At 38.7% G+C, this 25,836-nt stretch overlaps 1 protein-coding gene across 1 annotated transcript in view; it reads right to left on the reverse strand.

The window, feature by feature from the left end:
- Window positions 1-4,606: 4,606 nt before the first annotated feature.
- MTMR6 (myotubularin related protein 6) overlaps window positions 4,607-25,836 on the reverse strand; it is a 40,071-nt gene continuing 18,841 nt past the window's right edge. The window contains exon 14 of the mRNA XM_087721231.1: window positions 4,607-5,166. Within this exon, the coding sequence (XP_087577357.1) occupies window positions 5,101-5,166 (66 nt within the window). The 3' untranslated portion in view covers window positions 4,607-5,100. The remainder of the gene's footprint in view (window positions 5,167-25,836) is intronic.

A 25,836-nucleotide genomic window follows, 5' to 3' on the forward strand; every position in this document is an offset into this window, starting at 1 on the left:
GGTGGTGAGGGTACGAATCTCCACGGGGAGTTCGTTCCAAAGGGTCGGAGCAGCCACCGAGAAGGCTCTCCTCCGGGTAGTTGCCAGCCAACATTGGCCGGCTGATGGAATTCAGAGGAGGCCTAATCTATGGGATCTTATTGGCCTAGTGGAGGTAATTGGCAGTAGGTGGTCTCTCAAGTACCCAGATCCAATACCATGAAGGGCTTTGTAGGTGACAACTAGCACCTTGAAGCGCACCCGGAGATCAACAGGCAGCCAGTGCAGCTCGCGGAGGATAGGTGTTACGTGGGTGAAACGAGGTGCACCCACGATCGCTCGCGCGGCTGCATTCTAGACCAGCTGAAATCTCCGAATAATCTTCAAGGGCAGCCCCATGTAGAGCACATTGCAGTACAATGTGCAGTACAATTTCCTGTATTGTATGTATTGTCCACTTGTACATTTTTCATTGTTGCCAGAATTGAAACTGGAAAAGAGCCTGAAGCCCTGAGCATAGGGTGAGGGTGATATTCAAATCCTCTCATCCACGTGTAGATTTTATTGTAGAAATCCAACTCATTCCATTCCCTTTTTAGTCCAAAGAAATCTATTAATATTCTTTTTTCCCCATTTTTTTTATTTTTTGAATTAAAAACAAACAAAATCATCCTCCATTACAAATTGTAAAAAGTGTGTGAATTGGTTACAAAGAGTTTTTGTGCATCTCTTCCACAGTCATCACCTCTGATTCATATCAAATTATCTATTTTACATCGCATATACTTATATATATATTGTTATCATCATACCTCAAAAAATAATTATATTTAATAACAAAAAAATTAAACCTCTTTTCTTAATCCTTATTTACAATTTATATCCAATTTCCCTTTTATCCTGTCAATACAAATTATTACATTGTTGTCATTATCAGTCATTTATTTGATAGTTTGACTAAGTTTAACTTACTTTTCCCCCTTTTTTTCACCATTGAAAATATTTACCAAATTTCCTCTTATCAAACCAATACATATATACATTGTTATCCTTTATCTAACTTTATCCATTAACACTACATTTTTCACATAATGCTCTAATTTTGACAAAAAATTTAAACCTCTTTTCTTAATCATTGTATACAATTTATATCCAAGTTTCCCCTTTTATCATATCAATACAAATTATTACATTATCATCCGTCATTTATTTAGCGATAGTTTGACTATGTTTAACTTACTTTTTCCCCTTTTAAAAATTTATACCAAATTTCTTCTTGTCAAACCAATATATATGTGTACATTGTTATCATTATCAATTATTTCCCTAACTTTATCATTAGCATTATATTTTTAATATAGAGCTCTAATTTTAACTAAATTTAACTAGTGTTTTATTATTAATTTTCATATCTCAACCTGTGTCTTTCCAGTAATAGTGTAGTCCTATTTCTTTTGCCATTTGTGGAATTGGTCTTCTGGTTATTTCCTTAATCAAATTTGTTTGGACTTCTCTTCGTAACTTGTTGCTTATTACATATCTTGTAAAATCTCAAAACCCTCCATCAGCTTCCTTAATCAGTTTATCTTTGGTTATCAGTAATGTTTTGATCAAAATTTCTCTCCTTAAATCCATCCATTCTTCTCTTTCTTCTTCTTCTATATCTTGAAATCTGTAGTAAAACACCTTTCCATCTATCTTCCCTTTCCTTAATCCATTCTTTCTATCTCCAATCACACTCGGTTCACTGTCAATATCCACGGTTATCTTGCCTCTTTGTTCATTTCCCCCCTGGGTTTTTAGGACTCCAGCCTCCACTTCTTTCATTTGCTAAATATCTTCTATTTGCTGAGTATCTTCCATTTTTCCATCAGGTTTTGCCACATTAAAGTTTATATTTTCAATATTTTCCCATCTCTTCTCAATTCTCTCTGTTATTTCTAATAATCATTGAATTCCAGACATAATCTGTTGCAATGTTATGATTTCTTTTTGAATTCGTGTCATCCTTCCAATTAGCAAACATAACCACTCTGGTTTAAAAACAAATCTTTGTTATCACTTCTTTCCAGCTAGCAACAAACATCCAAAGGGCACCTCCGTAAATAATCCATGCCCTTCTTTATAAACAAGCTGAAGTCTTTGAAGGGCAAGGTCAAAATGATCAAAGGGAAAAAAGAAAAAGCAATGTTTCCAGGTCTCAACCTCCAAACTCCAAGTGGTAGTGTAACTTCTCTTCCCTCTCAGGTTACTACCTTCTTTATACACCTTTTAAATCTTTATGTTTCAGGCTTCAAAGAAATAAAGTTCTTAAATGAAACCAAATAAAAAGAAAAAATCCATCCCAACCAATATTATAGAAGTAAAGGAAAAAATTTCATCCATAGATTAAAAAAAGAAATAGAAGGAGAAAATCCAAGACTTTCATTTTAAAAAGTAAAAAAATTCACAAAACTTCCATCGATAGAAAAAAATAAAATAAAAAAGATAACACACTCTCCAATTATGTTGATTCCGCTGCTTAATTCCTTTTCTTTACCAATTTGATTTAACTTTAATCTTTTTTGGGCAGCCTTTTATCAAGAATAAAATTTCCTCACCAGATGGACACACTTTCTCTTTCTGCTTTCCTCCCGTTACGGAGCTGTCCCGACTTCAGCAGCTTGCGGCTGTGCTTTTTGTCACCAGCAAGAAGAGATTCTCTTGGATCGATCAGGGACTTTGCAATGTCCCTGAGATCAGCAAGGCATACTCTTCCCTGTCACCATCTCTTCGGAATGGTTTAGGTCCAGATGGACCGTCCAGCAGCAAAAGTACCGAATGCGATCTCGGAGTTCCGAGATCGCATGTCGTGTCGTCGCGACGTCAGCTCCTTTCCCCAAATCTATTAATATTCTGTTGGCCTTTATAAATTGATTGTACAGAAAATACAGGAAAAGTCCAGATCTATAGGTGGTCCTTGACTTACGACCACAACTGAGCCCAAAATTTTTGTTGCTAAGCAAGATAGTTGAGTTTTGCCCCATTTTGCAAGCTTTCTTGCCACAGTTGTTAAGAAAATCACTGCCGTTGTTAAGTAAGTCAATGGTTGTTAAATGAAACTTCCCCATTGACTTTGCTTGTCAGAAAATAGCAAAACGTTATCAGATGACCCTGGAAAAAAACAACCATCATAAATATGAGTCAGTTGCCAAAGGTCTGGATTTTGATTGCCTTACCATGGGGATGCTGCAACTGTTGTAAGTGTGAAAAATAATCATACTGTTTCATGCCATTGTAACTTCGAATGGTTCACTGTAACTAAACAAATGGTTCTAAATCAAAAACTACCTTTATTGCCTGTAATTTCATGTGAGAAAACAGGGTAGAAATATAAACAAAAGACAAAAAAGGAAAAAAATTGTGTTAAGAAACAAAAAAAGATTTTGTTGTTGTGAGAAATCAGTGTGTGTTTCCATTGCATTTAAATTTGACATTGACTTATCTGACACTAGAAAATGTCACATGTAATTAAATTAAATTAAATTAAATTTTTGTATTAGGGGCCACCCAACTCCAGAAAATTAAGGTACTTTAAACTGGTTGCTTCTTTAATTTGAATTTTATAAATGTATTTAGTACATTACAAATGTTGTCATCTTGATGTAATAACTAAGCATGGCATGAATTCATTATTCATTATCACAGCCCTCCGCTTCACCATTAAAAAGACAAGTTCTTCTAGTTATTTCATTCTTACATTTTGAGGTTTATGCTTGTATAAAATAAAATAGATTTTTTTATATTAAGTACACATTCACGTACATTATGGGTAAATACATTGTTAGGCTATCACTTGAAAATGATACTATGGATTGACACACAAGCAACTACAGTCATAGATGGTTGTACTGATTTGTTACAGAAGGATAAAAGTTTAAAAAATAGGAAAAATAGCCAAAGAAATTGGCCTATCTTTCCTTACTTAAAAGGACTTAATAGTTGGAGTGCCCATAAAAACATCCTTACTTCTTGAAAAATAAAAAGGTGCCTATTCCATTGAGAACAGATTACTACTAAGCAGTCTTCCAAAGTCTTTATCTGTACAAATTCAATTTGGGATTTCCCTAAAGAGACTAATACGGCCTGAGCAGTTTAATCCTCGTTCGCCTTATTTGTATTCAGAACCTCTGAATAATTTTACTGGTAACCCATATTTTAGCACATGCAGATTACTGACCTATTAACCTAATTACTTGAAATAAGGATTGGGGTGGGGGTGGGTGGGTTGTTTCAACCATATATAATATTTTTATTTTAGGTGTTTTTTCCCCAAGCTAATATATTGAAAATCTTTTTTTCTCAGATACTTTAGTATACAATGTGTTAACTGTGTTCTCTTAACTGTGTTCTAGACATATGTAATAAGAATTGAAGAAAAAATGAATGCATTCATTTGTAGTACTGCATCTAAAATATAGGTGCTGACCTAGAGATAATTTTATTCCTTGTGATAAATTATTAGTTAGAAATTAAAAAAAAAGTAGAACTGGTTGTTAAACTGGTAGGATCCCACCCCTGAAATGAAGTGTAGAGGTTTTTTTATGACAGTTTTAAGAAGATTGTCAAATGTGGACACAAGTGAATAGCGATATGGGTAGGTAAGGACAGGTAACAAAAGAGTTCATTTCAAGGATTATTTTTTCTGTCTGTTTATTTAAAAAATCCTTAGTTAAACTGAAGATATGGAGATGGAGACATTATTTTATATTCAATTATCATAATTCATATTCCCAACGCTAATTATACTCTTCTCTCCAAACGTTTTGAACAACTGTCAGAATTGACAGAATTGTCCGGGAATCAATAACGTTAAAGCTACACTAACTACACATTGAAGACACTTTATTCATTACAAAATTTATTATTTTCTCACAACTGCTGCAGTGTTGTCATAAACTCTCTAATGCAAACTCAATAATATTGAAAAAAAAATTAGTATCGGTGAGCAAAGGCGGGCGTAGCCAAACCTGCAAACATCTGGATGGTCTTTAAAGGATATCAAGGATTAGAATTCTTTGTCACTCTTTTGCACCTTTCTCCCTTTGACTCTTGAACTGCTGTTACCATCAGTCTTGCTGATTATATTTTGTGCTGTAAGTGTCCTTGATTCTTCTTCATTTTCTGATGATTGAATTTCTCCAGAGTCTGTAATGAAGATGATAAATGCTCTTTTAAATGCCTCTATTGTATTTTTCCCTGTCTGAAAATCTTTCCAATCACTATTTGAAACAAATAATAATGGTGTAGTATCTCTGATACTTAGAAGAAGCACAGCCCGGCCTGGACAGAAACAAGAGCTGCTCTCTAGTAGCTACATGAAAAAACACTTTGAAACAGAGCTTAGTATCCATTGGTCTATTTATATTGTCAGCGTGTTTTACCTGCCTAAAACAGTTTTGAAGAAATAGCTCCTCTTGTACATGCTTTCTTTCTTCCTTTTCACTTCTTCCCCACTACTCTTCTGTTGAAAAATGTTAACCAGTGAAAGCTAACAAGAGAATAAATTATTCTAGTAATACAATTAATGATTCCCCAACTCTCCTTGTTCATCTTCCATCTGAATACACTTCTTCAAACGTATGCTTTTGTTTCACACCCTCCATTTGTACAACAACATGTGCACGATAGCCCAGCTCCAGGCCTTCCTGCTTCCTGCTTCAGCTACCAGTTTTAACATGCTTTATCTGGGGGCTTTGATGTAGAACCTACCAGTTGTGAAACAAAAGCTTGAACAGTGTTTAAAGTCAGCCAAGGGTAAAAAGCCCACTGTGGGCACAGCAGTCCTGAGTGACAGTTCATGGAAGCTATTCTGAAGTCCTCCATCAAATGATTACCATGGGGAGTTGATATTCTAAGAAAAGAGGGAAAACCTGCGGGCATCACTTTTGTAAGGGCAGAAACATTTTAGATTGTAAAAGGTGATCTAGGTCCCCAAAGCATGCAACTAGTTTTACATGCCTAAGGAATGCTCAGAGATTGAATGTTGAATCATAGTCCCTCCCCCATACCATATGGCAAATCTCTTCTGAAACCAAAGGGAGTTCCGTAAGCAGCTTTTTGTAGAATAGGGGAGTCTGCTGTTCAAAGGAAAAATGTCAAAAAAATTCCCCTGGGCATGGCAAAGGCTGAGGATGAATCTAACATTGCCCATTGGATTCTGGCCAGTGAAACTACGGTAATTATATCAGTAAAGCAAACAGGATTAGGTCTGAGCAGTTATAATGGCTTTCAACGCATAATCCCTTGTATTTTTTTGGAGTACAATTCTTTTTGGAAACTGGACTTGAAAGGAAATATTGTTGTGCTCATTTGAAATAAGACAAATGACTATTCCACCATACAGTACATGGACTGTTAGTTTTATTTGGTCAGTTCTCCAAAATACCGGCTTACTTGGGAAGTTGCTAAAAGTAACTATTAGGAACATTTTCTTATGACATTCTGATATACACATATAGAACCAACTTGTCCCTAAGTCCAAATGTGAGAGGAAGAAATACAGAGTAACCCCATTACCTGGAATGAACTACAAGGAAAGCTATTTATTTGGCACTTCTCTTTCCATGTATGGCTTTACTAAAATCGGAAGCAAAATTTTGCTTGTGTAAGAAATTAGTGTAATTGTTTGGTCAATTCCACATTCTGTTCCATAACCTTTCTCCAGCATAGAATATACACCAATCTTTTTCCAATGTGTAGGCATAGGTGTCCACTGCGAATCACAATAATGGAAAAATGACAAAATGTATGTTGTGATACAAGGAAGTAAGTCATAGGATTTGCACTGTGACAATATAATGCATGCATGATCACTTCATCCCTTCGCATGTACACACCCATGAACACTTTGCTTGCAGGCAATTTGGTTTTGTTCCATATTTGCTGATGTGAAGTTGTTAGCCCTTTGACTATTGCTTTGAACAGTTCAGTGGGCGTTTTGTCTGCACCTGATGCTTTTTTATTTAATATTTGGTTTATTGCCTTTCTACTTTTCCCCCTGAAGCTTCAACTGGTTCAAAAGTTAATAGTTTATATACTGGGTGAGAGGTTATGTAGACAGTGTTATACCAATACTGGTTACGTTGCATTTCTAGATGCAAAACAAATTAGTTATTACCTATATAAAATAAAATCTTTCATTTTAAATGTGGTTTGTTATGCAGCATAAGGACTAGGCTCAATTTTTCTGTAAGTATCCTTTAGGATTTACGATTTAATCAAATTTAAATCAGCAAATTTAGATCAATGTTTGCGTTTAAGCTTATCTAGTATTACAGAACAAATCCCTACTCTTGATCTCTCAACAAAGAGATAAAGAAAGAAAAGAAAATTTGATTCCAGATACCTGCTGCTTCATCCCTTTTTCTCTACTCAAAGTCTCAAAGTTACAGAAGTGTGGAAGGACTGTGCTCCTTTACCAACTCCTTGAGAATGTGCCACCTTCTCCTATCTTTCTTTCTACTTATCCTCATTGCTTCTGAAGCATGGAAGAATTACACATTTGTGTAATAGGTACTGATTGTGTGTGTGTGTTCAAATCAAAGGTTTTTTTCTTAACTCCAGTAACTGCCTGGACAACTCCCTGCAGTTTTCCTGGCAATATTTTTTGGAGGTGGTTTGCTCCTTCCTAGTCTGAGAGAGACAGGGTAGATAGCCCAAGCTCATCCAACTGGCAATCTGACTAAGGTTGAACTAGAATTCATAGTCTTGCAGTTTCTAACCTGCTGCCTTAATCACAACACCAAATTGGTTCCAGCTACTGGTTTGCGGGCTATAAGTCCCAAACCTCTTTTTTTTTTATTACATACTTATTGTAAACGTTCAAGCTAGCATCTGAGAATTTGAAAACATCACTAAATTTAGTAAGTATTACAATTCATTGTACCTATTATTGAAACCTGGGACAGATCTTCCTGGAGAAAGCCATTCTATGTGGTTGACTTGACAGCATATAATCAATCAATTATCTATCGCTTATTGAAATATCCATACATTTACCATTAGTGAGGTTCAAAAAACCTATCCCTATCCTCCTCACCTTGCTACTCTTAGAGACGGAAGAGTTTGTAGGATTGCACTATTTTCTCATACTGAATTAAAATTGTATGCCTTGCCACTGGCCATTTCTGAATTCAGTACAATCTCATTTGAGATGATTGTAAGGTTTTATCAAACGGCTTCAGGTATTACTTAGCAATGTTTTACTGATCACCCAGGCTTCCTTGAAGAATTTTCAGCCTGCGTCAATATTTTAGTTATTCCAGGGTTGTCCTGTTAGCTGTGGATTTCAGCATCTGCTCTGATGGTTATGGTTTTTCCAAGTGGCTTTTAAATCTTTGGCAACTTTGGTTATCTGTAAACCAACTTCAAAGAAGGAACATTTGACTTAATTATAGAATTACTTAATTATAGAATTTTAGATCCAATATTTTATTATGTATTTCGTACTGATAGGTCTCTTCATTATCCAGTGTACTTTTCATTGGTATTTCTTCTTCTAGAGACTTTTCAGTCTATCTGAAACTAGTTTTTGCTAGCACATCCCCAGCAACTCAGTAAATTTGCTAAAGTATATGTTGAAACCACAGAACCCTGGTCCTATTACAAATGTATGCTATTAAATCTCCTCCTTTGCTTACTGAAATCCTTCATTCACAATACTCACTGGCCCAATGCCTGGAGAGCTATTAGTGGAAAACCCAGAATTTTTCACAGCTTAAAGAGTTTACAGCTCTCTGGCTTCTTAGCATCTCTGAATTTACATAGCTAAATTTTATCCATAAATAATTTTGGCACGGGCGACCTGGCAACTTTTCAGGAGTTTTTAATCACTCCTATTACTAACGGGTGACCATACTGCCTCCACTGATGAGCTCCACCAGCAAATGCTCCATTTAATTTCTTTATATCTAAGATTTGCACTGTCTTACATCTCCTTCCCTGAGATTGTTCCTCCACTCTTCAGCAAGAGTTTACTTTTACCTCAGTTGTTTCTGTCAGCCATTTGAGGTAGATTAGATAGAAAACCATAGCCATGAATACTAATACTACTTTTATTGTAAGGTTATAACAATAGAATCTTCTCCTTTTCAAAAATAAAAAATAATTTACAAGCTACAAAGGAAATAAAACAAAACACCATCTCTCCAATAACACCCAGATACCCCCCCCCCAAAAAAAGATCAGGCAGAAAACAGTAGTTTAATTAAGGAACTACTGAGAACACCTCCCTCCACCCACCCACCCAAATAACCTGGCAGGACAAGGCTGTTATATATAAACAGAGTAAAGCCCATACTCACAGTGATGATGTTACCTAGTTGGGTAATGAGAAACCTGCAAACAACCAAGCTCAGAGAGCATCAAGGATTCTACAATTAGATTTATCTATAATTCAAGACAGTTTCCTGTGGGTTGTAAAATCTTGATTAGGTATTGTTGCATTTGAACTCTCTTGCATGGATGATGTTACCTAGTTGGGTAATGAAAAGTCTGCTAGCAAACAGCTAAACTTAGATACCACCAAGAACTTCACAGCTCAGCACTGAGCAACAGACCTTCTTTTACTGACATATCTGACACAAAATACAACACATAGTTTGATTGGTAGATATCCCTTATGTTATGGAAGTAATTCTGAAAACCTATGCCTACCAATATATTTTGGAATTGCGTTTCTGAACTTCCACATTAGATAGATCAATTTTTTGCTGGATAGAATTTTATTATATCAATTTAGACCACAAGGCTCAGTATCTGAAAAAATACGTATCAGATTAAACAAGATGATGTTCTTTGCATTTTACAGATCAGTCCCTGCTGGGTAATTTGTTAAATCACTCTAGCCATCATTATTGTAGCTGCTCTTATAATTATTACAACTTTATATGCTGTGCAATGCTGCCAATAAACATATACATCATAAAAAAGAAAAATAACATTAAAACCATACAAGCAACATAGAGGTCTACTTGACTTTTTCCAAACTGGGTCAAAGCCAGCCATGGAAGCAATTAACCTTGTGCTTCATTAACAAGTAAATTAAATTCTGTGCATATTGAAGAGTCGGTGAATATAGCATTCTGCCTATGGAGCAGAGTTAAAGGGCATGAGTCAATTCTCAAATGCTTGCCAAAAGAGTTAATTTATTTTATGCACCAGTTAGTAAGTTAGTGGAGAAAAAAAATCAATAATTGTGGCACATTTCATAAACTGAAAAATATTTCAGACTTGTCATGTTTGATAGATAAAGGGGTGGAAACTGCAAAGTGCATGTTGGAAAGCACAATTGCTCTTTAAATCTTGATAGATGATGTCACTGGGGATTTATGGAATAGCAGCATTTGGAACATATTGTTCAGAATACAAAATGTATTTGAAGAAAGAATTCTTTTCAGTGTGTTGACCTTCCTCTGAAACTGGGCAACCAAATCTCATTTTGTCACTTGTAGTATCCTAAATGAGATGAAACCTCTCAGTATGTTGCTTGTTGCTTATTGGGTCCTCTTTTTTTTTGTTCTGGAAACTATCCAGTAAGGAGCACAATGGTGAGGAGAAATTGTGAATTCTTTATACAACTACCATTGGGTGCTTGTTTTACAAGAGCAACACCAAGCAATAGAAAAAGAAACATTTTTATAGAAGTTGAGAGCTACAAGGAGTGAAATCCTAGAGAACTGATTGGCTGGCTGTTTTGGAGAAGATGGTCAGATCCTTGGTGGTGTACCCAAGTTTAATTGTTAGGCAAAACAAGCCTTTTAGGAGAACAGCAAAGCTGTGAAAGTTCCTTATTAGGGAATATGGAATGCTGAAGTCATCCAGCTGACCTTGAATGTTGGGATTGGCATGGACTGTACCATTACTGGTAAATGGTATAGTTCAAGGGAATTACAAAATCACTTGGACTGTACCATTTACTGGTGAGGAAGTGTCTATGCTTTGGTTTAAATGGGATTGTAAGGAAGCAGAAGGGCCAGTTTGAGTCTACTAGAATCAGGCAGAGAGATGAACTGGATTTGACCCTACTTTTGTTCAAAGCTTGGTGGCGGGAGTTTTCAGCCTCCATTTTATCTATTAAATTTATTTTCTCCATCTCTTTTTCCCAGCATTTTTTTTGTAAAAAGCCTTACATCTTGGCTAGCCTCCTTAGCAGAAGAACATCAGTTCACTAGCCAGGACTGTCCAGGCCAACGTAAGCAAGTTTGCGTTGACTCAGATGAACTTCTAGCAGAATTTTCTTCTCCTCAGCCATGCAAGCTGTAAAACAGGCAAGTGTTTAATAGAGCAAATAATTCCTCTAGTGAGTTGGAAAGACCATACTATTGAATTGCTTACATAAGTCTTCTGTTGGCTTTCAACAGTTGCAGAGACATCTTTCTACTCAGGGTGCTATATATCCTGAATTGCCAAGTTACACAGTCCTGTCGGCATGAACAACTGCTAGCATGGGAGCTGTGAATTATTTTGTAGCAGCACCTGGAAAGATATGAGTTTCCCATCCCTATTCAATTATTTTAAAAGGTGAGGACCTCTGCCAACAGGACTCCCCGGGAGCTATCCAAGGTCCTTTTTTATTGCTCATTCCATCCAAAACCTCTGCCCGATTTGTTCATCTCGCTGGCTCGGATTTTTCTACCTTGTCTGACATCACTGGCTTCCCTGCCAAATCTCAGGCATTCTTAGAAGTTCAGTAGCACTGCAGCAGTGCCACAATATAATTTCAGCCATGACACACTTGGATGTTGGATGATTATTTAGCCAGTGTTTTCCAATCTGGGCAGTCTGCGGATCCAAAACATGGAAAAGCAAATATAGACTCTAGCATTTGTCAGTAAGGGAGGCTATATGTCAATCTTATACTTACCATCTTACACTTGACAGTAAGTGTCCTTGAGGTCAACAAGACCTATTTCTAAACAGGCAGGAATATGATTGAAAATAATTCAGGAAGATGAATGCAGCAGCCAAATAACAGGCTCAAATGTTATTCAGAACATGTAAAATTAACACAATTTAGTATTTTTCTGTAAAAATTATCCCATCACACTGATTTGTTTTTGCCTCTTACATCAAATAACTGGAAGAACTCCAGGCCTATATATTTATGTTTTTTACACTGAAAGTAGTTTCTATGCACCTATTGTATATGCATAGGTAGTAGATTCATTTCGTTCCTTCATTAAGTTAATTCATTGGTTTATTGTAATTCCAGATCATTTATCTAAAATTAAAAATACTCCAGGGGATCCAACTTTGAGCATCATTCCATTTTAATGATACACTAATTCTTGTTGGAGTCATACTGAGTATTTTCCAGTCCTGAAGAAAAAGTGTGTTCTTAAAGAGAAGCTACATATTTCTTATCAGAAAGTCGGTAAATTTACTTTTTAGTTTATAGGTCAATTAGTTTATAATTTCTTGTCTTATTGGTTAGTTTCTGTCCTTTCAGTTCACTCCTCAAAAAGCCAAACTCAGACAAAGACGCCTGTCTTAGATCCTTATCAATGAAAAAAAAAGATACATTCATTTACTTATTTATAATTACTGTATCCTCTTTTAACTTATTTTACATTCTATCAGCCAATAGCCTTCTGGAACAATTTCCTATTTCTACTATATTTAAATAAAATGTGTTGCTTGTCTTAAAATTCTTTATTATGTGCTCCTCAAACCTTTTCTGCAACTTTTATTGACTGCCTCATATTTTTTATTTTTTGATCAAATATTATGTTCCTTTTTATTCTTGATTGAGCAAGAGTTCCATTTTAAAAAACTAATGTTTCTTGCTGCTATTAGGTTATCTAAACCTGTTCATTAGTAACTGTGAGCTATGTATTCCTATTGAGAATCTATTATTGTGGTTTTAAATAATGTACAAGATTTCTAGAGAGACCCTTTTTATTCTACCAACTTCTTAACTAATACCCTTATTCCTTTCTAATGTTATTCTATTGAAATCAAATATTATTTTGACAATCATCCACTATCTTAGCAAACATAGAACAACAACAGGAACATTGTTTCAAACCAGACAAGTAATATTTATGTTATGTGCAGTATTAGGATCCTCGGAACTTCTTAGGATGAATTTAGGACTGCATCCTTCCTTCTGGGCAGTAAATGAACTGTCCTGAAGCAAAATCATTTAGTATTATTAAAGATGATCTCTTTGACACATCCAGAACATACATTTTCCCAATCTATGTGAACAGAAATGAAAATTACTTGTACCACTTCATTTGCAGGCTTTTAGTTTCCTATCAACTTTTTAAACATTTAAGAAAGCATTGTTTTCAATGTTCTTTTCATATAGAACTTCCCAAGGTATCTGTAGGAAAGACTCAGGGTTGCAATTTATTTTACTACTGGTTTGCTTGTGCACGTGTTCGCACACTTGCGTGACACTTCTGAGCATGCGCAGAAGCAGCCGTGCCGGTGGGTGGACCCTCTCACCACCACCACCACCGGTTCACCCGATCAGGGGCAAACCAGCAGCAACACAGGCTGAACCTGAAGGAGGGGTCAAAAGCATCATCAGTCTTGAGTCCCTGCACACCCACAAGAGATCTAAGTCCAACCCACCTTGAATTCCTTTCTATTCTTAACTCCCACTAATTTCCCTTAACCATTAGTAGTTTGGATTCTTGTAGAGAACTTAAGCTTGCAATTAATCTCTATATTCATTCAAACTGCCTAAATCTCCTGACTTCTCCGGTGCTTAACAGTATTGTTTTGGTTTTCTCCATTCTACCACATTTCTGTAATGTTCATTATATCTACATCCTCTTCTAGCAATAAGTGCTCCAGTTCTCTTATCTTGGCTAATGTCATCTGGTACCTATGTATTAATGTTTAGCTTTCCCTCTGAACCCCCCTCCCACACACACACACACTATAGTCTTGGGGCTTTCTCACTGGAATATACAACCTTCCAAATTTGCAACATTCCTCTTTGAACAATGAAAAATAATTTTTCATCTTATTCTCCGGGATCATCTTTCTCAAACCAGATATTCTCTGTCTCCTGTCAACTTCCCACACTCATTCACCAAAGTCAAATTAAAAGCTGCTCTACTGTTTTGAAATTAAGAGCCAGCATTCTGATACATTTTCAATGCAATACTTTCTTTTATAGAATCCTGATTTCTCTTAAAAGAAAACCTAGGGCCTTACACTAGAACCTTTCAAGGGATACCAGGGACATATACACTACATCCAAGCAGTGCACTAGTGAGTAACTAATAACCTGCAGAAATGCAATGGGAATTATGCTTATCAAAGCAGTTAAAAGCAGCAAAAATATAATTGCCACCTGACTCCAAGTGACTTTGCAATATACGGTATAGAGAGTATATTGGGATTTCAGCAAAGCATAAAGTACAGTTCATTACTCTGTGCTGATCCTCCGGGTCAGTGGATCCCGGAGAGTTCCCTGGTTCACCGAGGAACTCCGGGAGAAGAAACGCCGGAGGAGATGCCTAGAGCACCAGTGGAGGTCCGATAAGTCCGAGGTAAACCGAGCACTCTTAACCACCTGCACCAAGGACTATGTTCGAGCATTAAGAACGGCAAAAAGATCATATATTTCTTCCTTGGTTGCGTCCGCCGAGTCACGCCCAGCCGCCCTGTTCAGGATAACCCGCTCCCTCCTTAATAGGAGGGATGCGGGAGACCCCTTGCAGGGTAGGGCTGAGGATTATGCTCAATTCTTGGCGGACAAAGTAGCTCGGTTTCGATCGGACTTGGACTCCACCGCAGTAGATCCAACGGAGACACAGGAGGATCATCTGTCACATCAACTCTGGGTTGAGTTCCAGGAAGTTGCCTCTGGGGATGTGGACAGGGCCATCCGAGCTGTAAGTGCCTCCACTTGTATTCTGGACCCGTGTCCCTCCTGGCTGGTGGCTAACAGCAGGGAGGTGACACATGGCTGGATCCAGGCGGTTGTCACCGCCTCTCTTCGGGAGGGGCACTTCCCCGCCGTACTCAAAACGGCGGTGGTGAGACCCCTCCTAAAGAAACCATCGTTAGATCCAGCCATCTTAAACAACTTTCGTCCTGTCTCCAACCTTCCCTTTATCGGGAAGGTTGTTGAGAAGGTGGTGGCCTTTCAGCTTCGACGGGCCTTGGAGGAAGCTAGCTATCTTGACCCCTTCCAGTCCGGCTTCAGACCTGGTTACAGCACAGAAACCGCTTTGGTCGCATTGACCGATGATCTCTGAAGGGCCAGAGATGGAGGCTATGCGTCCATCCTGGTTCTCCTTGACCTCTCAGCGGCTTTCGATACCATCGACCATGGTATCCTTCTGCGACGACTGCGGGAGGTGGGAGTGGGAGGCACTGTTCTGCGGTGGTTCTCCTCCTACCTCTCGGACAGGTCGCAGTCGGTGTTAGTCGGGGGGCAGAGATCGTCCCTGAGGCCCCTAACATGTGGGGTACCCCAGGGTTCGGTCTTATCCCCCCTACTATTTAACATATACATGAAACCGCTGGGCGAGATCATTCGGAGGCACGGGATAAAATACCATCAATACGCGGACGATACGCAATTGTATCTGTCCGCCCCGTGCCAACTCAATGAAGCGGTGGACGTGATGAACCAGGGTCTGGAGGCCGTTAAGAACTGGATGAGTGCTAACAAACTGGTGCTCAACCCGGATAAAACCGAGTGGCTGTTGTGTTTCCCCCCCAATAATTTGGCTAATACACCAACGCTTAGGCTGGGGGGTCAAATTTTATACCCCTCAGATAGGTTCCGCAACTTAGGAGTCCTCCTGGATCCACAGCTAACTTTTGACCACCAGCTGTCAGCTGTGACCAGGGGGGCATTTGCCCAGGTTCGCCTGGTCCGCCAGTTGCGGCCCTACCTAGATCGGGGGGCCCTCACAACAGTCACTCGAGCCCTTGTGATCTCCAGACTGGAATACTGCAATGGGCTCTACATGGGGTTGCCCCTGAAGTGCATCCGGCGACTACAGCTAGTCCAGAATGCGGCCGCGCGAGTGATAGTGGGCGCACCTCGGTTCGCCCACGTTACACCTGTCCTCCGCGAGCTGCACTGGCTACCTGTTGGTCTCCGGGTGCGCTTCAGGATACTAATGACCACCTTTAAAGCACTCCATGGTAGTGGATCTGGGTACTTGAGAGACCGCCTTCTGCCGATTACCTCCCTAAATCGACCAATTAGATCGCACAGACTAGGCCTCCTCCGAATTCCATCAGCCAGTCAATGCCGACTGGCGACCACACGGAGGAGAGCCTTCTCTGCTGCTGCCCCGGCCCTATGGAACGAGCTCCCCATGGAGATCCGCACCCTCACCACGATCCAGACCTTCCGCGCAGCCCTCAAGATCTGGCTCTCCCAGCAGGCCTGGGAATAGGTTTCTAATCACCCGCCCGAGTGTTTGATTGCTGAATGAAAGTTGTGTTTTATTATTTTCCTTTTGTTCACCAATTGTTTTGTTTTGACCTTGCACCTCCCCTCCCCTGTGGTTGTAAGCCGCCCTGAGTCCCCTCAGGGAAAAGGGCGGCATATAAATCCCAATAAACCTCAAACCTCAAACCTTCTAATAGAGAATGTAGAAAATTTTGAACTGGATTGTATTACATTAGAAGGATGCAGAGTTGGTTGAACAATTGCACCAACTATAGATGCCACATCAAGCTGAGAAAATGTTCAGGCAGGGCCCTGGTCTACCTTGCCATTCAACATATTTATACATTAATTTGAATGAAGGAATGAAAAATACGATTATCATATTAGCAGGCAAAGGAATATAGGGGGGATAGCAACACCTTGGAGAACTGGATTAATGTTCAAAGGGATGTTGATGATCGGTAAAAATGAGCAGATGCCAACACAATTAATTTCAAAATACATGCAAAATCCTGCATTTAGATGGAAAAAATTAAATACACGAGTGTAGGATGGTATGAAGGGAGAACAATATTAGGTAGCAGTGCATGCAGAAAGAAGCTGTGTGTCTTCATAGAGCATAAACCAATAGCGTGATATACAGTAGCTGTCAAAAACAGCATATACAGAGCACATGCCCACAGACAGTTTCACATAGTACAAATCGCTACACAATTATGACTATTTCTTTTTTCTTTTTTTACAAACCATGTTTCTAAAGAGCTGAAGTGGAACATAGCTGGCACCAAAGTACAGTTGCACGTGATAACAGGTTCATGTGTGACCCACTATGTTCTTACTGTTCTATCTGACTGTCAATTTCTTTTCATTCAAAGAATTGTTGATTCCTTGCTGACCTTCCTAACACACATTCCATGAGGGTCTCTGCCTATTCTGAGATGCAAAGCAATGAAAAGCACTGAGACAAGCAATGCTATTCAAACTCACTAGCTCATGAAAATGCCTTGAGAACTGTAAAAGGACCCCACCAAATCATGGTCTTAAAGGAAACAGGCTCCTCAGTGGAACTTACAATTAGAGACTGAAACGCTTTTTTAAAAAAAACGGCCACCAACACAAAGCACCTTCTGAATGCAAATCCTATTGAAGCATTCTCTTTCCTAAGTAATACACCTTGGTCTGTATTTTCTCTGTGTTGTCTGTGTGTGTGTGTGCGCGCACTCATGCATGTGCGTGTAAGCCCGGGGGGGGGGGGCGAGAAAAATGCACTCCAACCTATTTGGCAACTATTCCTGCAAATTTTGCATTGCTTTAAGAGCGATGTGGTGGAACAAACTTCTTTTATCGATGATGACAAAGGCTTCCTTTTAGCAAACAATCCAGAAAGCTGCTCTGTTTTTTATATATATATATATTTTATTAACAAACATGTAAAATACACACATACAAAACTTAGACGTACACCACATTTACACAATACAATACGAACAGGAGCTTCCTGTTCTTTCTAATAGCAATTATCAATCGATACCGCTCACCTTATATAATTTCCCCTTCTATTGTATTTCATTTGGATTTCACCATTCTTAACCCTCTTATTTTACTCATAACTATTATTTTTTGAGCTTTGTTATATTCCTTCATTAATTTTTGTTTCTTTCCTCCATCCACCTATACCATTTATCCCATATCTGGTAGAATTCTGATTCTTCTTTTTCCTGGATTTCTTTAGTTTGTCAATTTCAGCACAATCCATAACCTTTCTTATTATTTCATCTTCGCTTGGAATTAATTTGTTTTTCCATTTCTGGGCAAAGGCAATCCTTGCCGCCATAATTATATGTAGTATTAAATACTGGATTTCTTTTTTTGTATTTCGCAGACATTATTCCTAATAAAAAAACTTCAGGTTTCCATTCTATTTTAACCCCTGTTATTGCCTCCAGCCAATTTTTGATCCTTTTCCAAATAATTTTAGCCTCCTCATAGGTCCACCATAAATGGTAATATGTTCCGTGTATTGATTCGCATTTCTAACATTTTGGGGAGGTATTTGTTAAGATTTTAGCTAACCTTTAGCTAAGCTGCTCTGTTTTAAATCGCTATGTCTTTAATAAGAAAAATATTTTAAAATAACTTTTTAAAAGGAACAAATATGTAGAAAGGGGAAAAGATGTACAGAATTCTGTAAAGAAAACCTGGATTGTGAAGAATAAAAGAAACAGCGATTAACTGCAGCTGTCCTTGAAATAACCTATAATGTACTTTTCGGAGTATAAGACGCACCCCACTCAAAAAAGAGGGCGAAAATCTGGGTGCATCTTATACACTGAATACAGCGTTTTTGGCCTACTGAAACCCTGGCTCTGGCAAAAATGGATGTGTGGAGGGTTCAGGAGGCTTGCAAAGTTCTCCTGGGGGCTGGGGAGGGCAAAAATGAGGAAAAAGTAGGCCATTTTTGTTCATTTTTGCCCTCCCCAGGAGCACTCTACAAGCCTCCCAAAGCCTCTGCATGCCCCCCCTTTTTTTGCAAAAAACGAGGTATGCAGAGGGTTTGGGAGGCCTGCAGAGTGATTTTTTTTTAAATTTACCTCTTCAAAATCATGGTGTGTCTTATACTCCAGTGCGTCTTATACTCCAAAAAATACGGTAGCTTGTTTTATGTGGAATGGAAGGGGAAATCATTGTTAAGACTAAAGCTTGAGCAGAACATGCCAACTCAGACACTGAATAGATACCATCAGGGAAGAACGTGTTGTACATTTCTATCAGTTGGGGAAACTGATTTATCTACAACACAAAACATTTTATCATCAGGTCTTCCTAACCTCTTTCCTTCCTATCAAGTCTTTTACAGCCATAAACCTGAGGGCCAGACATGTTGGAAGACGCAAAAGCTCAGGTTAGGGACAAACTGTTAAGGAGAAAATCTATGTCACTGATAATAGTTGACACTGATTCGATGGCACATAATCAATCAACCGTGTCTTAATTTGTTAAGGCGCAAGTAAAAATGCTGAAAGCCATTATCAATATGGCAGCTAAATTATTAAACTAGGATCAGAAAGATCCAGATTGAAGCCATTCTCAATCAACCTTGGTAGCTCATAGTGTGTAACTATCTTTAAGCCATCTTATCTCACAGAGGTGCTGAAACATTGGAGACTGAAGCACTATAAACACTACCTTGAATTCCTGAAGGAAAGATGAATGCAATTTTAAAGAATGATTAATAAACTCTTGGGGAGGTTCATGAAAAGGAGAAATCATATGGTTTTAATTCACTGCTTCTTTTATTCAAATTTTTATAGCCTTCTGCTGTATGGACTTTGGTAATTCATATGATACTCTATACCATTTATAGGTGGTATGGCCATTCACAACTCTAGGATGTGAACAACTAATTTTAATTTGTGACCTAGACCACAGGCATAAGACCCATGCTTAAATAATCTAAATACCAGATATCCATACCTAGTACAATTTGTACTGAGACCTTATGGTATCCAGAAGCATCTTGCCCAATGCTGTTGGCTCTCTGTGGAGTCAGACAAGATTAGAGGTTTCCAAGAAGAAACTAGACAGCCATTTGTTTGGAATGTATTGGTATAGGATCCCCTGCTTGAGCAGAAGATTGGACTAGAAGATCTACACGGTCCCTTCTAATCCCATTATTCTATGTTCTATGTTCAATGTTTGAATGTGGGGTTGTTAGCACAAAGCAAATGCACCATCACTAAACTACAGCCCTTCTTTTGGTATTAGTATCTGCAATAAGTTACTGTAGATCAAATTCTACTCTTGCAGATTACACCCTAGGGCTTGTCTTATTTAGATTCATGAAGGAGATTTTCCTCCTGATTTAAAACCATCTCCCAAGCTATATAGAGCATTGGGAAGTGCTTAGTGGGCATTCTTGAAAAATTAGGCTGAGACGTGTTCCATAGACGCAGTTTTTTTTTTCTTGTATGGATTAACATGTTGAAGACATTGTTTCTTCATTTCTCTTCGATTCTCTCTAGGTCAGGGATGGCTAAAAGCATACATGTGCATCTGTAATGCAATGCATGCACATGCACCCCTCATGCACGACTCCCTGCGCTTCCCCCTGCCCCACCACAGGTCTCCTGCGTGCACCCCACCCCGCTCATGCATACGCAACACCTATGCATGCACTCCCCACCATGCATGCACGTGCATATCCTGCACACCCCACCATGCTTGCATGGCAGAAACCCAAAAACCAGCTGTCCGGCTGAGTTGGGGCAACAGCTCATGTGCCCACAGAGATGGCTCTGCGTGTCACCTGTGGCAAACGTGCCATAGGTTCACTGTCACGGCTCTAGTTCGTACCCTTCAACTAGCCTGAGCAATTGGGAAAAGGCTGGATTTATGCAGCAGAGAATTTTCTAACAAGATAGTAATATCTAAAAGGCTGCATGCTATTTAAATAGGAGCCAGCCGTGTGCAGCAGCTGCCAAAAAAGCCAACACAGTTCTAGGCTGCATAAACAGAGGAATAGAATCAAGATCACGTGAAGTGTTAAAACCACTTTATAATGCCTTGGTAAGGCCACACTTGGAATCCTGCATTCAGTTTTGGTCACCATGATGTAGAAAAGATATGGAGACTCTAGAAAGAGTGCAGAGAAGAGCAACAAAGATGATTAGGGGACTGGAGATAAAAAAAAGAAATGGTTACAGGAACTGGGTATGTCTAGTTTAATAGAAAGAAGGACTAGGGGAGACATGATAGCAGTGTTCCAATATCTCAGGGGATGCCACAAAGAAGAGGGAGTCAAACTATTTTCCAAGGCACCTGAGGGTAGAACAAGAAGCAATGGGTGGAAACTAATCAAGGAGAGAAGCAACTTAGAACTGAGGAGAAATTTCCTGACAGAACAATTAATCAGTGGAACAGCTTGCCTCCAGAAGTTGTGAATGCCCCAACACTGGAAGTCTTTAAGAAGATTTTGGATAGCCATTTGTCTGAAACGGTATAAGGTTTCCTGCCTAGGCAGGGGATTGGACTAGAAGACCACCAAGGTCCCTTCCAACTCTGCTATTATATTGTATTATTTGGCTGCAATTGTTTTAATCAGTTACTGAGAGGTTTAAAATACAGGACATGTGTGTTTATTGGATAAACTTTGTTCAAAATCCTTTACCCTTAAAAATAAGTTTGTGTCCTATGTGGTCATTGGACTGATCTGAGTTATGTTTAGGAAAAACTGAGCAGGGGAGATAAAACGGAAACAGACAGAGAAAAGGAAGCTCACATAGTTGAAGATTTATCTCCTTTCTAAACAGAACTTCTAAAAAGCTAGAACAGGAAGGAGTGGATTTTATTCAATTTTACTTACTTTTTTTTTACATTTTATGTTTTTTATATATGAAATTCCAGGGGTCACTTTGAAGTTCCATGGTATAAAAACTACAATAAACAAGACACTTCCCAGAGAAACTATCATTAGTTGAAAAGAACACAAGGCCAAAAGGTCAGATTGATTTTCCTGGGGTAATAATGAACGCATTATTTTATAAACAAGTTTTCCTGACCACCATCCAACCGTAATTTCAAGGACCCTATTTATTACTGGAAAAATCAAATCCCCATTTAACAATATGGTGGGAAGTTAGGAGAAATGTAATTAAAGGAAACACAGCTTAATCAGTGATGATGGTTGTAGTGGAGAAGGAAAATAAATGGCAACAATCATAAAATCCTATCAGAGACTATGTAAAAAGGGAGAAGTTACCTTAATTTTGGCCATCTGGGCTCTGTGTTTGCTCTCTCTCTTGATAAAGCGACTGTGAGGGTTTTTGTTAGGCAAAGAATGAATGGAAATTGGATTATTTTGTGTTAATACTATAGATTTTAGGGTGGTGCTTTCCAGAAGTCACACATTATTCTTATTTTATGTTATGTATTTTACCCTGGAACTCCATTGTATATTTTACTTTTATTTTCTATGATGTAGTCATCAGAGTAATCAATTTATAAACCATTACTACTTTACTGTTAACGGTCTAATGAAAGAGACTTTGGGAAGAAAAAATAACAACGCAGCAGTGGAAAATGTAGAAGAGGATTTCTTGGGAGGACTTTCTGACATATTCTGAAATAACTGAACCGGTTCAGCCTATTTCTGAAGCTCATAAAGTGATAATGGCTTTTAATTTGAAACAGTACAGGGGGAGGGGATGAGACAAGGCCGCTGTTGTAGAGATGACTGTATTCCCCTTTGTGAGGAAATGCTTTTAAATTGCCACGCTCCTAGATTCAGGTCACTAGAAATTGGATATGGAAGGAAAATGCATAGACTCTCGGTACAGCCCTGCTGTACTTCCTCATATGCCCATTTGGCAGCTGTCCTACAAAACGGAATGGTTGGGAATTTAAAGCTCCAATTAAAGAAAAAGCAGGCTACCACACAATTCTCAATTATAAGCATCTTTAATGACTATACGCACCTGAGGGATCACATATAATTTGCATGAGATTTTCATAGGGAGATATTATTTTTTTTAAATCAAGCATCTCAATAAGACACAGTCCGAGTCTGACATGAATCTGGCCAGATTAAATTCCACTTGGGGATTAGCTCTGATGCCGCATAGCATCCTGAAAACACACCCTTCACCTAATATTGGTGTACAACTTAAAACATATTTCCAACATAAAACTAAGAGTCTGTTGGAATAGTACTGTACACAACAAAGAGAAAAATCTCTACTTAGATCAATATGTAAGGGATATACTCTAGTTCAGGGGTGTCAAACTTGTGAAGACACATTGTTGTCAAATGACATATCACAACTTTTTCCTTCGCTAAAACAGGGGTCATGTGTGGCCAGCGCGTGATGCATCCAGCCCATGGGCCGAGAGTTTGACACCCCTGCTCTTGTTTGAACAAAAATCTAGAGTATATGCGAGAGACCCCATCAGCTACGTTTTCTCATGATAGCAATGTGTTTGGAGATCTATAATTATGTAAACAAGAAACGGGGATGGCAATCTAAAATCCTTGATACATTTGTGAAGTTACATCTACATAGGAACACAGATTTAAGCATTTTTTTCCTACTGAAATGCAGAGCACGAAATCCTGCTTTAAGAAACATTAAGTTTTAAGGTCTGGATTTTAACAGCTGAAGGAAATTACCACATGAAAGAAATCTTGGAAAAGTTACAGGTTTTGGTTTTGTTTTTTTTGCAAATGTAACTGGATATGATTTAAAATAATACTAAAATATTGTTATCACACTTCTTCAATTGAAAATCCCTCAAGGTATATTATCATGGACACTATCCATCCTGGGATTTGGGATTGATGATTTGACTTTTACAGACAGGTGACCTGGTCATATGTAGCATTTGATCCTCTTAAGCCTTTGGCCCAGTGGATCAGATTACTATACCTCTCAGACTTTTGGCCTGATCCAACAGGTATCCTGAGGTTTTAAAATATGAGGAATGTGGAACACGGTGGCTCATGTGGGTAGGATGCTGGTGTTGGAGGTTAGCAACCTGCGTTCGAGACCCAAATCCTGCTTCACGGTGGGGTGACCTCCAGTGGTAGGATATAACCAGTACGCCCCGGGACAAGTGTACCGGTGCCTGCTGGGAGCACCAGGTTACGGTGCTCCTGAGGGCCTACCCGCCCGCCCTCCTTACTGCTATTTGAGCCAATCAGGGTTTTCACGCACGGAGCGTATGGTGCCTGTGTGACGCTCCACCAAGCAGCTGGAGCGTCGCGGCTGATAAGTACGCATGTGTGTGCTGTGCTCGTGTTGCGTGCATTCACATGGTGGATGCCAGGCCCCATTGCAGCATACTGGTTGCAACGGGATCCAGAAACCACCACTAGTGAGCTCCCATCACTTGCTCCTTGATGGAAGGACATGAAAGCAGTCCCGCACGCAGCATCCCTGGGCAACAATGATGTCACCAATTAATCCTTTCAACCAGAAGTGCCTCAGACAATGCCTCCAACAATAGGATGGAAATATGAGGAATGTGAACTTGGCAATTATTAATTAAACAGATATTAATTGAGAAGTAATTTAGTAAAAACAGCTTGTCAGAATACCTACCATAAAGCAGTAGCGGCATCTAAATCTGAAAAGTAATATTCAAGTTACCAAACCTCTATCAACTTAAGACATACATAAGTTAACCAAATATCTAATTACTTGAGCACATTTGAAAGACTAATTCACATAAAATATGTTGCTGCAAGTAGCACCTGAGGTTGTGGTTTTTTAAAATTATGTTACACCTTCTTAAATCTGACATTTTCCAGATGTGTTGAGGCAGCAACTAGCTAATTTTTTTTACTAGCAGAGCCTTTTATGCCTGACCTGGAAATTGGATGGAAGGCAGCAGTTCATTAGCAACGATCGGGACCCATGAGTAGCTCTGCGATGAAAGGGGCATTGTCCAACAAAATAGCACAGCAAGAGTGAGTTAAAAATCCCCCTCCTTCTCATATGCCACATACTGACAAATTGTCCTAATGACGGCTATTAATGTACACGTGGGCAAATGCACATGCACCCAGCAGATTTGTTTAAGGGCTTTGCAATGTTGGCAGTTTTATTTTCAACCCTTTTCTTAATGATCCCCAGAATAGAATCCCCACCCCCACCCTCAAATACCAGCTTCAGAATTCTGAGATCTTTTTCTGGTACTTATAACAATCATATCAATTCATATGGTGAAGTTAAGAATGCTTTGGCCCCAAAGGGGCAGACTTTACCCTCATTTAAACTGAACCACACTTGCAATTTGGTTGACCACTCATCCAATTTAAACAGATTTTTTTTATTCACCACCATCATAAACAGAGTTATCCACATTTGACATAAGTACTACTTGGTATAAGTCAAGATCATTTATGAATAAGTTAAAAAGCATTAGTTTCAATACAGATCCTTAAACGGCTCCACTTCTTACATACATGAACATTTATCCCTACTCTCCACTTTCTCCTTTTTAGCTAATTTGCAGCCTGCCACTAACTCTTCTTCACAGTTTTAGGTAAGGAACCTTGTTAGACTCCTGAAAATCCAAGCACAGAATTTATGTAATCACTGCCATTTATACTGATTTTCTCTTAGTAAAGCTGTGGGCAGACTTATTCATTATTTAATAATCATTTCTATAATTTGACAAACATGAAGCTGAGTAGCCTGTAATTTTTTGATTCTCTTTTTTTTAAAAAACTGTCACACAGCTAGGTTCCAGTCATCTGGATCTAATGTATAAGTTACACATTTTGCTAGATCAGTCATTCCACATTTACATTCATTAAGAATACTCAGGTGGAGGATATCCTGTCATACTCTCAAGTATCTAGCATACGTTGTTTTGTGGACTACATTTGCTAGTCTTATTCCTCACAAGGTTTATGTTGCATCCTATATCCTCAGTAGGAC

This window comes from Thamnophis sirtalis, unplaced genomic scaffold (assembly GCF_051295495.1).
Source record: "Thamnophis sirtalis isolate CommonGarterSnake01/CBP01778 unplaced genomic scaffold, rThaSir2_p1.2 scaffold_8, whole genome shotgun sequence".
In the NCBI taxonomy this organism is placed as follows: Eukaryota; Metazoa; Chordata; class Lepidosauria; order Squamata; family Natricidae; genus Thamnophis; species Thamnophis sirtalis.